Source organism: Rhamphochromis sp. 'chilingali' (assembly GCF_963969265.1).
Source record: "Rhamphochromis sp. 'chilingali' genome assembly, chromosome: 19".
In the NCBI taxonomy this organism is placed as follows: domain Eukaryota; kingdom Metazoa; phylum Chordata; class Actinopteri; order Cichliformes; family Cichlidae; genus Rhamphochromis; species Rhamphochromis sp. 'chilingali'.
In genome coordinates, this window is record NC_137946.1 from 20,845,967 (window position 1) to 20,859,671 (window position 13,705).

Genomic DNA, 13,705 nt, shown 5'->3' on the forward strand with positions numbered 1-13,705 from the left:
ACAGCAGGGCTATATTTACTCATATTCAGAGCGAGGGTGTCAGCATTCAATAGTAAGAGAATTAATCTGAAAACTCTGACTTGGATCTACGGGCTATTTAAGCAGTGCTAATCTGCTTTGCAGCACCTGTTAGGCTTTGCTGCTAACGTGGCGCCATGTGTGAGTGTGGAAGTGCTGTGAGAGAGAATGAGTAAGCCTTTAACTTACTTCTTTTAAATAATTTAAATAATTTAATCATCTCAGCCTCTTGAAAAAATAGCCTTTGAAAAAAGTAATAAAAAGAGAGCAACGGTTACTTTTTTAAGTGCGGAACTTGAAAGAATTTGCTAAAATATTAACAGGCCACACACGTTTGTGTTAATATTCACCCCTCCTCCTTTAAGTAGGTATAAATTATTGTGACTTTATACTGCTTTAATATAAATTCACTATAATTTACAAGTTTCTTACTTTTTTAAACGACGCTATCAGTTTCCATTTTTTTCATGTCCATTTTTAGTGTATTTTATGAGTGGATTGATTGTGCAACCTTCACGCGTTTATGTGTAACTTTGCCCTTCACACTGCTTAAGCAACGTGACGAGCTTTTATTTTGAAGAGCCGGAAGTCCCAGTGTTTTGGTAACGGCAAGGAAGGACCTGTCATTTACCCTGGTCCAGCTAATTTCTAATCTAATCAGCTGTTTCCCGGCAAAAAAAACAGCACTAATTTAACAACAAATGTAACTGTTTGGACACAGAGACAAAATGGGATTCACACGGAGTCGCTTTCTTGGCGGTAAGCCGTCGAAAGCGCCGCTGCTGCTGCCTTTTCTGCTCACAGTCCTGCTCGTCGGGAGCCAAGGCGACGGCGGTGCGATGGACAACGGCGCAACTGAGAGGATAGCAGAGGAAAGCCACCGACAGGACAGTGCCTACCTACTGATATTCATAATGCTCTTGACGCTCACCATACTAACCATATGGCTTTTCAAACACCGCCGATTCAGGTTCCTGCACGAAACAGGGCTTGCCATGATCTATGGTAAGGACACCGAGCTAGCCCTCATATCAGTCCATTAAACGTAGCTTTAATGCTAGCTGAATAATCTGACAGGTAAATCTCACGTATCTTGGGCAGCATACTTCTAATCAGAGTGATATCCCTAATAAAAAACAGTTGCAACAGAATACACGATAATGGGTAGTGTATTGCAACAATAAATGGCAAACAAATGACTAGAGATGGGCCCTATAATTCCTATTTATAGCTATTAAATTATCCTTTCCTTTCAAAATAATAAAGTTCACTTCTGTAAGAATAATTCTCCTATCAGTATTGGTTGATTCAACAGTTTTAAATGCAATCTCAGCCTAATTTCCTCCTCAAATAATAGTTAACTTCAAATCCTGTGCTGCCTGTTCTGATTTCACTTGCTCTTTTCTCTTTTTCCACTTTCCCAAAGGACTGTTGGTGGGTGTGATCCTGCGGTTTGGCATCCACGCCCCCCAAAGCATGAGCGACGTGATTCTCAGCTGTGCCGTTAACGGCAGTCCTGCCACTCTCTTGGTCAATGTCAGCGGACGGTTCTATGAGTACACTCTGAAGGGGGAAGTTGGACAGGGCAAAGGTCACCAAGTGCAGGACGATGAGATGCTGAGAAAGGCAAGGGAACAGATGGTGGAGGGTTGAAGTATTGGCCGTTTAGTGTGCATGTCTCACACTAAACAGTCTGTTAAGCGAGATATGTATGTCTCATAATGTAATGAAAATGGATGGATGGCAATTAAGTGCCTAACTAATCTTACTGCTTTCCTCAGGTGACCTTTGACCCAGAGGTGTTTTTCAACATTTTGCTGCCTCCCATTATTTTCCATGCAGGTTACAGTCTGAAAAGGGTAAGAGTGTCAAAAGGTTTTATATAAAGATTTATGTAAGTATCTGTTATTAAATATATAGCTGTAAGGGTTTATATTTGTCTTTAATGTTTTCTTTTTAAGATTATTCATTTGTTCGTAGCCTCTTTCTTAAAATAAACACCTGCTCTCTGTCTTTCTCAGAGACACTTTTTCAGGAACATCGGTTCTATCCTCGCCTATGCTTTCATCGGAACAGTTATATCCTGCTTTGTTATTGGGTAAGTCAAGTAAACATCTCAGAAGTTAGCTCAGAATAGGCCAGAAAATAATGCCATGCAACGATAATATTGACAATAGTAACTTAGATTTATATAGCTGGTTCCAAGGTTTGTGTAGCGGAGGAAAAGGTCAGATAAATACTGGGAAGCAAGAGCATGTAGGCAAGGAGATAGATCTTTTAGGAAATATGAGACTTTCCCAGGAGCTGGTGTGGGTGATGTGTTACTGGGACTTTGTACAAGTAAGAACTCTAGGAGCTGATTTCTGAAGATACAGTAGTCCAGGCGGGAGGTGATGAAAGCATGAATGAGGGTTTTAGCTGCAAAGTCTGAGAGTACTGGCCACAGTCTGGAGATGTTCTTCAGGTGGTAGATGGCAAATTCAGAGATGGATTTAATATATGATGTGAATGAGAGGGTGGAGTCCAGGATCACATCCAGGTTGCAGACCTCTGAAGATGGTGAGGGTGAGAGAGAGTATCCACCCACCTTAAGGTGCAGATCGGCCCGGTACATACCACACTGCAGACCTTGCATTCCTACATGTGATCAGATTATTGCTGAATAGTAGTGGTTTGAGTGTTTGTTTGTTTTTTTCTCTCCTAGACTGATCATGTATGGCTTTGTGTCCTTCATGAAAGTCGTGGGGCAGCTTGGTGGAGATTTTTACTTTACTGATTGCCTCTTCTTTGGGGCCATCGTTTCAGCAACAGATCCTGGTAGGTACCCACATCCAAAATTAACAGAGAAGATAAGCATCTGATTCCATTTTCAACAGCTTTCCTGTTATTAATTAGATGTTTTATACTCTTTATTTTCTGTCTCAGTGACAGTCCTCGCCATCTTCAATGAGCTAAAGGTAGACGTGGACCTCTACGCTTTACTGTTTGGGGAGAGCGTCCTCAACGATGCCGTCGCCATCGTCCTCTCCTCGTACGTATTACTGACGCACTGAAGCATCGGTGCCACATTAACGAACAATTTTTAATGCCCGCCACAAAACAATAAGTGCTTTTTAAGAGATATTAGTTGATATAATTGGTGCAATGTTTCTTTCTGAAGCTGTAGCAGTTTAGGCTCAATCAGCTGGGGCTTTTTGCTAAAGTAATTACATTTTGGTGAACAATTCAGCTCAAACTGTTGGAACCTGAGTTAAATCTGAGTTAAATACATTTTTATGCAGAAGAAAAACTGTTAATTTTGTGTTTGATTCCTTCAGTTGGGCTCCCAATAGTGCCAGTTTTTTCATATTCATTACAGACAGAAAGAACAGATACAGTTGTAATTATAATTTCTAGTTCTTTTCTAATTAGTCCCATAAAACCTGTGCTTGCATTGAGCTAACTGTGGCAGAAATGGCTTTTTTGTATTGTACACGCATTAATCATACTAACATCAGTCCCTGTCATTTCACTGCTTACCTGTCTCCACCCATCTGTGTCATTCATCGCCTTGCCCGTACGTACGTATGTATGTAGTGTTCTCCTCCGCTTCGAAAAGCTGGGAAGGCATGGTGCTGGAGCTGTGCGCTCCGCAAGAAACGAGAGCTCACTGTTACCTGAGGTGTCCGAGGAATGGCTGGGAGAAAACCAGACAGTGACTCCTCGGTGGGTGGGTTGGTCAGGGGGACTGCGTGGTTTTTGCTTTTGTTAATATTTTAGAACCTCAGACATTAGAAGGTAGGCTTCAGGATCATCCTTCATCACCCTCCCTTTCATTCCTGAGACGCTGCAGCCCTTTCATATCCATTCCTACTTTGATTTTTGATTTTTAGATCACCCACCATTTCTAGAATCACCAGGAAACCCTTTATTCTTATGAAGTTTTTAGTCATTTAGGCTCATTAAAGGTTATTGCAGAATATTAACCTGATAGAGTTCAAATGAAGCATGCAAGACCTTTTATTTTTTCATTTATGACTGTAAAACCCAACTCCACATATTTGAAGTCTTTGCAGATATGTCCAAATCATAACAAAGTTCATCTGAATTAATGATGAGACTGGTAAGAGAAGCCATTCTTGGAGTTGGGTTGCTGCATTTGTGATTTCATTCCTGACGCTATTTTGTGAGCATGTGTTTGACCAGCTTCCCTTTCCTTAGTGAGGCCTTTTTTGTAGTAAAGCCCCACTTCCTTTTTTCTTCTAAATGGTTTTGCGTGCATGCTCTCTGTCTTCCCTGCAGCTCCATTGTGGCGTACCAGCCTGCAGGCGACAACAGCCACAGCTTTGAGGCCATGGCCATGTTGAAGTCCTTCGGCGTCTTTCTGGGCGTCTTCAGCGGCTCTTTTGCTCTCGGTGTTGTTACAGGAGTTGTGACCGCCCTCATATCCTTTCACTTGTTTCTTACCATGACATATTTTACATCTACATTCACAGGTGTGTGCAAGAGGTAAATGAATAACGATACAGTTTCTCCCTGTTTCCAGTGTATTAAAGTTGCCACGCCTCCTTGTTTGGTCCCTTAACTTTCCATCACGTCACCAAGTTTACTAAGCTGCGGGACTTCCCCTTGTTGGAGACGGCGCTCTTTTTCCTGATGTCCTGGAGCACCTTTCTCTTGGCGGAGGCCTGCGGGTTCACAGGTAGACCTGCAACAAAGTCTCCTGCATGCAGTTGTAACAACACTGCCTTCCGTATTTGATTAGCAGCTGCAGCAGTGTGGGAGATAGTGGTTTCACCTTGTGAGTTTGTGCGTGTGTATGTGCACAGGCTTGGTGACACATGCTTTCACTGGAAACTACCCTGAAGGAGTCATTTAAGTGCTCTGTGGAGGCACAGAGTCTGTCAGCTTATCTGTGTGTTTCTTAGGTATTTCTCTGTGTAGTATTTTGCAAAGATCAGTCAGGTCTGAGAAGTCATTGGTCTTCACAAGAAGACATCTGATATCGATCTTGTGTTAGTCTGAAGCTTCATTTAAAACACAGTTGCTGGTCTACTAAGTAAAACTGACTGTTTTACTGTCTTTTCTGGGGAGCGTGTGGCATGCTGCAATATGATGGATTTGAAGGAATTTTATCACTTGCTGTTCAAGCATTTGCATTAACAACAAAAGGTTACAAATATCTGTTTGGAGTGGACACTAATAATAACATTTAGAAGTTTTGTTCTCCTAAACAGGAAGATTTAGATAAGGACACAGGCTTTGTTTGCCTTCTCATGGTGCCAGTTATCCAGTGTCTAACTGGAGAATTCATTTTTGTCCTGTCAAATGACAAAACAGCAGCAACAACAATGTCTATTTAGTCTGTCTCTCAGTAGATTCCTACCCATCTGTGCTGACTGTGGCTCTCAGCTCAGTTCTCTCGATAGTGAGTAAAAATAAATATATACAGTAAGTAAAATAAATGCCCAGTTTTCTAAAACTGCAACTTACTGCGGACAGTTTGTGGGCTTAAGATACAATTACTGATGAAGAAACATGTCAACAAATACACGATACACACACACACACACACACACACACACACACACACACACACACACACACACAGTGCTTGGTAATCGTTGGATTTTCATCTCTGGGTTTGACTGACAGTAGCAGAACCGCAGAATCTCACCAAGCTTATAATAATAATGGATTGGATTTATATAGCGCTTTTCAAGGCACCCAAAGCGCTTTACAATACCACTATTCATTCACTCTCACATTCACACACTGGTGGAGGCAAGCTACGGTTGTAGCCACAGCTTCCCTGGGGCAGACTGACAGAAGCGAGGCTGCTATATCGCGCCATCGGCCCCTCTGGCCAGCACCAGTTGGCGGTAGGGTAAAGTGTCTTGCCCAAGGACACAACGACCAGGACAGAGAGCCCAGGGATCGAACCGGCAACCTTCCGGTTACAGATGCGATTCCCAACCCCCTGAGCCACGGTCGCCCCCAATTATCGACCTACCGATTGCTGATGTGGGATGACTGTGTGTTCTTTCAGGTGTCGTTGCTGTGCTGTTCTGTGGGATCACTCAGGCCCACTACACCTACAATAATCTCTCACCAGACTCTCAAGACAGGACCAAACAGGTGAAATGCAGTATAACTTATATAATGTGCTTGATCCCATTGTTTTAAATTCATTTTCAAGCAGCAGTTGTTGCTGCGCTGTTGCATTTAAAGATCTGGTTTGCAAAGAATTACATCTGTGAAATATCTTGAAAGGAAGGATGACTTACAGCTTCTCTGCTTCTTGGGCATTAGCGCAAGCTTGGTTATACTTTTTGCCAAATTTGCAGAAAGTTCTGAGAAATCCACGAGCTGCTATCATTTATTCACAGAAACAGTGAGCTGATGGAGCTGATGTGGCCGACTGCTCCGTGTCCTGCAAACTCAAAGCTCTGTCTTCTGTTGAAGCTAGGACATCACAAAGCTGCACGTTCATATCAACTAAATGTTAATAACCAGTTACTACAATCATCAGTATCAGTTCATGATAATGCAGGATGTTTGTGGATATGAGTTGATCATAGTTATGTGTTTCTGATGAGTTAAAGGTGATATGACACGCAGAAACTTGTGGTCACCTGACTCAAAAGCAGCACTGAGATAGAGATATGACAAAAAAAAGTGTCTAAGAAGCAAATGTGGGAAATGGCTTTCAAGTGTCTGAAAACCAGCTTAAAATATTTATGTCGGCTTTGAAATGTTTAGTTTGCGCTGGTAAGGCACAGCTTTTACTTTGAAGGTCTCTTTTAACGACTGCACGGGCAGCAGCTGCAAAGTATTTGCAGAAAATCTGCATCTTCCATGCAAACTACAGTGAACTGCGCGAATCTGTCCAGAGCGAGCACAAGGAGGTTTTTGGTGCCAACAACCTCCATTAATCATTCGCCAACTGGACAGTGAGTACATATTTTCCCTAGTGACTAAAGATTGCCAGTGGGTCACCAACCAACCTATAGTCCTGCGTGACTAGGCCTAGGGGAAGACATGTCCAAAACATCAGATGATTCGCAACTACATGCACACTCTCATGCACAGTCAAAGTTAATTAAAAGCTGACGCTTCATTGTAGTGTGCGAGCTGGAAGAATGTTTATGAGGGGACTCTGTAATACAGGTTATTGATTTTCACTGCATTCTGTCACTGACAAGCATGTTCTGTTGGTGTAGTGGTTAACATGTTTGATTGGCAAGCCCCTGCAGAACAGGCGCATCAAATGTAGCTTCATTAGAAAATGTGACAAGCATTTTTTAAATGACCTCTCCCGAACTCTGGGTCTTCCAGAGTCGTCATTGGTCATTGGTCATATGGTGCGCAAGAATATTTTGGAAATTTTTAACTGTTTCAAATAGAAGGAAGTGTAAAAACTGGGGAAGTAGCATATATAAATGAAATTCAATATCCGCTTTTCTCATCCCCTTCAGTTGTTTGAGCTGCTGAACTTCCTGGCAGAGAACTTTATCTTCTCCTACATGGGTCTGACGCTCTTCTCCTTCCAGTCGCACGTCTTCAACCCTCTCTTCATTGTCGGAGCCTTCGTATCCTTTACTCTGCTGGTGGTTAAGGAGTCAGTGGCTCTGCGGTGCATCAGGATATAGGATAAAAACCTTTTGTTTCATGTGCCTTGAAAAATATTTGATATATATTTATACCATTACAATTGAACATCTATTTCATGTTTAACCAAGGCCAAAAATAACATCACGGACACAAGCAAATCAGCATATCAAAGCTTAGTCACCGCCGAGCTGGTGTTTACGTCTACGTGTGATTATTTTCCATTCCAGTGTTAGAGTTCCTGTGTTGTGTCCTTGACCTTCCTGTGCTGTGTAGGTGGCAGTGTTTCTGGGCAGGGCTGCAAACATCTACCCTCTGTCCTTCCTCCTCAACCTGGGCCGCAAGAACAAGATCGGATACAACTTTCAGCACGTTATGATGTTTGCAGGTACATTAGCATAAAGCTGTTTATCAGGCTTGGACTCAAACCATGTTTCTCCTCTTAAACCTTCAGTTATATATGTCAACGGTTCATTAAGTACGCTGAGAAAACTTTTGGAACTGCTCGTTAGCATTGCTACATATACCAGCAGTCGGAGAAGCAAAAACACCCACACCATCGCACAGCACATGAGCTTGCCAGGAAATAACTGAAGTAGTTAAGCCAAGAACAGGATGCATTTATTATTAACTTTTATTAAGTTAATAATAAACAGACAAAAGGCACGCTGCCGCACTTTAATGGGGAATGCGCACAGGAAGAGACCAGCAAAGAGGAACGTTAATAAAGTTCAGTGACTTGTAGAGCTGTTATAGTTAATATTCATTAGGTGTGGTTTCAGTTTGAGTGTCAAGGCTGTGATGGTTTGCACATGTGCAGAGGAGCAATGGTGGATATATTGGACAAAGCTATGTTAAAGATGGGGCTTCCAGACTTCAAGACAATGTAGTGAAGGAGGACACAGAGAGGGTTGATGTGACAGAGGGGGATGCTAGAGATAGGGAGAGGCAACTAGTGTGCGGTGGCAACCCCTAAAAAGAAGGAGGATTTTTCATTTGTTTCCACAGTGGGTGTACATGTTTCAGTTTTGATTTTATCGTCTAGAAGAATTCAGTTGAAGTTTCATTTTCATTAGTCTGAGTGGGAGTTGTGTATTTTATTAGCATATTGTTGGTGAAAGTTCAAAGGGTAAACGGCTCACATTCACAGACAGGCTGTAGTTATTTACACCAAAGCCTCTTTAGACTTAATGAAAGTGACAAAGACTGAAACCAAACTTTTTTTAATACTTGACGTCGGTCACCTGCACATCTGGAGCCTGAAATGTCCACCTTCAACCAACGATCAGCTACACATCACTTAATATGTGAAAGATGCTCTGGTTTTTCCAGTTGTTTTCACACTACAGGGCACCTGCTTTGTTTCCCGCAGACTTAACCTAAACCTGACCGCGAACGGTCTTCTCAGAATGACTTGCATTCTTTGGACTTGCTTTCTTATTTGCTTACATATGCCTATGTATCCACAACATGAGCAATAATTAATAAAACGTTTTCACCCATCCTTGTTTTATTTTTCGTCTCCTCTAGGTCTGCGTGGGGCGATGACCTTTGCACTTTCCATTCGAGACACAGCGACTTACGCCCGTCAGATGATGTTTTCAACCACGCTCCTGATCGTTTTCTTCACTGTGTGGATCTGTGGTGGTGGCACCACACCCATGCTATCTTTCATGAGCATACCGTAAGCCGGCCTCCGTGTATCTTACTGTTTGTGCTGCATCACCTCCGCTGAACTTTGTCAAAGTACATGTTTTTGTTTTGTTTTGTTTTTTTAGGGTGGGTGTGGACTCTGATCAAGACAACGCTGTGAGTTGGTGTTGAGCGCCGTATTAATTTGTCTGATTTTGTGATGAAATAAAAATGCACGCCATGTCATTATCATCCTTCTGCTGAACAGAATTCAGGCGCGTTGGATGGGTCACAGCGGAGGAGCACCAAACACGAGAGCGCCTGGCCTTTTAGGATATGGTACAACTTTGACCACAAGTATCCTTTCAGCCTGATGCGTTCACCTGTGGCCACCAGAGGGCGCTCTTTACAAACTTCTAGCACGTAACAACACAGGAGGTTCAGAGATAGAGTGATGATATTTATTTTACTATGTTTTATATCGTGCTTTTCACAAAGGTGTTTGTAAATTGTTAAACCTTTTACTTGAACATTTCAGCTAAAAAATGATAGTAAACCATAAAATGTGTTTTAAGTTTCACAGTGATGTTGTGAAACAGAAATATTCCTTTACTTGCTGCGGTTGAAAACCTGGTTGAGTCATTATTGTTACAGCTGAACCAGACTGCTTTAAAATGGTTATATTGTGCACTCCTTGACACGAGCTTGTTCACCAGCTACCTGAAACCTCTCCTGACACACAGCGGTCCGCCTCTCACTGCTACTCTGCCTGCATGCTGCGGACCACTGGCTCGATGCCTCACCAGCCCACAGGCCTATGAGGTTTGGACATGAAAAAGAATTATGAGTTATTCAGATTTACAGGACTGTAAAAGTCTTCAGCCACCTCTCATTTATTTATATTTTCCTTCTAAGGAGCCAGGCTTTCTTGTAACTTTTTTTTTCTTTGAAGTGCTCTTTGAGAAAATAGTTCTCCAGACTTTCTGAAGGCTTCTCAAAGTTTTTCTTTTGACATTGGCTGCTTTTTCACTCCCTTTTTTCCAATGAAGTCCATGTTCCTGACCATTTTCAGAGGAATGTTTTTATAGTTGTTCTTTGTTTTTTTTTTTAGTACACTTAAAAATTATCTATGAATTATTCAAGCAGAACAAACTTACCTAAACTAAGAAAACTTGGCAAACAAAAAGATTTTAAATTGTATCTTTAGGCAGTCTGTCACAAAAAACACTATTTGTTCCCTTTTTTTTTTTTTTTTTTTTAGTTTAATCTATAGAAAAAGCCATGTGACAGGAATAAACTAGTATTTCTGTGCCATGTCCTTTAAAAAATATCAGAGGATACTGAAAATTTGAGGATTAAAGAAGAAGCGTTAACTCTAAAAGAAACATCTAAAGCAGATGCGTAGTATCTGATAATCATTTTTAGGACATAGAAAAGAAATCAATAAAGACCTGACTCAGGACCTGAGACATCCATCTGGACCTTCATTTGATCATTGAAGGCTCATCAGTAATGGTCTCAGTGGAAGGGTGCCTGACAAGAAGCCCTTCTTAAGGAAGAGTGACAAGGAGAAAAGGCTGAGTTATGCCAATTACACAAGAACTGGACTCAAAATCAGTGGCAACAGCTCTGATGGAGTGAGGAACCCAAGTTTGCAAACTTCTGTTTTAACAATGTGTATAGAGGAGGTCAGGAGACGGGTACAACAGTGAGTGCTTACGGCCGTCTTTAAAGCACGGTGGAGGCTCTGTCATGGTTTGGGGCTACATTTCAGCCAGTGGTGTTGGGGATCTTATCAAAATTGATTGATTGAATTATGAAAGCAGGTCAGATTTTGATCTACGGGCAACAACTTCATTTGTCAGCATGACAATGATCCCAAACGCACTGCCAATGGAGTAAAAAAACACAATAAAACACTTTCAGTCATGGATTGGCCTCCCCAGAGCCCAGACCTCAACATTATTGAAGCCGTGTGGGATCATGTTGTCCTTCAGGAAGCCTGGAGAACTGTTCCTAAAGACTATAAAGAAATAACAGGAAAGCTTCTTAGAGTTCAGGCTGTGTTGAAGAATAAAGGTGGTCACACCAAATATTGACTTACTCACTTACTTTACTTCACGCACTTTGTTTCCATGCATGTTTTCACATGTTTCAGTAAATCGCTGCACCTATTTCCCATTTTCCCAACAAAACATAAAGAAATAAGGCATGACTCACGACTTTTGCACAGTACTGTACATGCAAACTTACTCATACTGATCGAGGATAATTCTTAATTTTGATTAAGTTTCGTGTGGAAGCATTCACGGCCGCCTCTTCTCTTCCCACTCGCCAGAATGAAGGTCAGCTCCATGACGACGACTCTGACTTCATCCTGAACGATGCCAGCGTGAGCTCCATGTACGCCGACGTCACCGTCAGCACGGACGCGTCCGGATCCCGCACCGTCAACCCCAAGCACTCCTCGACCGCCCGCGCCGGGGGTGGTGTAGGTTCTTTCGATGAAGGTCTGGATCACGAGCTCTCCGTGGCAGAACACGAAGTGGCGATCCGGGGAACGCGGCTGGTCTTGCCCATGGATGACCCCGTGGAGGCCCCGACTACCGTCACCCTGCCTCCACCACCCTCCCCCCCGCGCTCTGAACCTCACAGGCACAGACTGTAAGAAAGCTGCCGCTCTGAGGACACAGTTTGTTGTTTCCAACTTAAAGTAAAAAAATACACACCATACATACGACTGATCAAAATAATGACATATTTAAAAAAACAAAACAAATGAATTCTTTGGGATTTTCAATCAGAAAGCACAGATTGATTTTCTCACCACCAATCCATCTAACATGCAGTTTTAAAATAGTTTGAGCTTGATTTAAGTCGGGATAACTGTGACACTGAATGTGACGTGAGGGACTTTTAAATCAAGAGCTTCTCGATTTTATAGGTTACATTTCACCCCGTATGAGGAGGCTTCATTTGCTCCTGTGTTTATCCCACACTGGTGATATGGCAGCGCTCTCTATAAACCTAGCTGTATACACAGTTCACATTTTTCCAGCTCCTTTTGTGTGTTTCTACCTAAAGATAAGCACCACGCATAACACTGAAGGGCGTTAAAGCCCATCTACACTACAGTTTGGTAACTAATCCCACTAACATATCCACAGACTGGCTCACTTTAACACTAGTTATTGTTCCCAGAGTTCATCAGCAGTTCAAGCATGTGATTAGGAGATTATCAAAGGAGGAAGCAAACAAAGACCTGAGCAGAACAAACAGGCAGGTACTGATTAAAGAGAACGAACTGCATCCACACCAGTGCCCAGGAGCATCTCCACCATCTTAGATTTTAGCACTGCCTCTAAATCAGTCTGTTTACGGTTGATTTATTTATTTAACATTGATTTCTTTAACAAAATGATTTATTTATATGCTGATTCATTTAGTTTATTTATTATCTATTTATTTGTATTTTTGTGTAAGATTTCTTTTTGGTGAAAGGCTCCTATTGCGACTTTTTTCCGAGGGGTGGAGGGCGTAATAGCGCTACAGATTTCTTCACAGGTGGAGGCGATTATTCCTTCCTGGACTGTATGCATGTTTAAAAAAATGTCTCCTTTCTGTACTGTAGCAGAAGCTGTAACTTTATATTTGGAAACTAGAGCTTCCCTGTGTGTGTGTGTGTGTGTGTGTGTGTGTGTGTGTGTGTGTGTGTGTGTGTGTGTGGCAGTCTGGCCAAGTATACTGATGTGGTTATTAGGGCTAATATTAGTTTATTTCTCGATTTTCTGCCTCCATCTGGTTGAGTTTAAAAAAACAAAACAAGCTTCTATGTGTTTGTGATGTCTCATCAAAGAAAACTGACAGCTGGCTGAACTGTTATGAATTAAAGTGCCTATTCAGAAGCTCATTTACTTAATGTAGATTTGTACATATTTTGATTTGCTAACATGCAGTAAGGTGATTTTTTTATTTTATTTTTTAATTTAATTTAATTTTTTTGTATGATGTAAAATCTTTTCGACTGATTAGGCCATTCATTGACTGCCTGTGGTGTAACTCAGTACATTCGGTCCTAAAGAGCCCAAAAGAGTGCAAATGATATAATAAATAATGTTGTGCTTGCATTAATGGATAGAAACACACATATTTTTCAAACGTAGGCATTCTGTGATCAAAGTTCCTAAGTGAAATTTATCAAAACGCTTATGTGACATGTGAAAATGAAGTAACAATGAGCGGATTCTGAATGTTGAGGGGACGTTACTCGAGCTCCCGGATGGTGTTGTTCCCTTATTTGGGAACCAGGCTCATCAAATATGTTCTGACCTCACTGGGAGATGTCTCCTCAGATAATCCACACCCTTGTTTGTGCTCACCAGGCACGTCTCACATAGCTACAACTATTTTGATGCCTAAAGAGAAAGTCGGTCAAAATTAGACCTCGTAAAAAAAATACATGGGT

General features: G+C 41.7%; 1 protein-coding gene across 1 annotated transcript; it reads left to right on the forward strand.

Moving 5' to 3' along the window:
• The first annotated feature begins 615 nt into the window (after window positions 1-615).
• LOC308386716 (sodium/hydrogen exchanger 6-like) lies at window positions 616-12,913 on the forward strand. Its single transcript, XM_080866449.1, has 16 exons — window positions 616-1,023; window positions 1,445-1,644; window positions 1,800-1,877; window positions 2,040-2,116; window positions 2,723-2,835; window positions 2,944-3,049; window positions 4,300-4,441; window positions 4,594-4,699; window positions 6,047-6,135; window positions 7,476-7,589; window positions 7,885-7,996; window positions 9,139-9,292; window positions 9,387-9,417; window positions 9,509-9,597; window positions 9,957-10,062; window positions 11,579-12,913. Exons 1-16 carry the CDS (start codon window positions 747-749, stop codon window positions 11,906-11,908), a joined length of 2,124 nt encoding a protein of 707 aa, XP_080722575.1. The 5' UTR covers window positions 616-746; the 3' UTR covers window positions 11,909-12,913.
• Window positions 12,914-13,705: the final 792 nt, after the last annotated feature.

Coding starts and splice junctions, on each gene's coding strand:
- LOC308386716 (XM_080866449.1), top strand. CDS start 747: ATGGGATTCACACGGAGTCGCTTTCTTGGCGGTAAGCCGTCGAAAGCG. Junction 1,878..2,039: donor CAGGTTACAGTCTGAAAAGG/GTAAGAGTGTCA, acceptor TGTCTTTCTCAG/AGACACTTTTTCAGGAACAT. Junction 7,590..7,884: donor TCTTCATTGTCGGAGCCTTC/GTATCCTTTACT, acceptor TGTGCTGTGTAG/GTGGCAGTGTTTCTGGGCAG.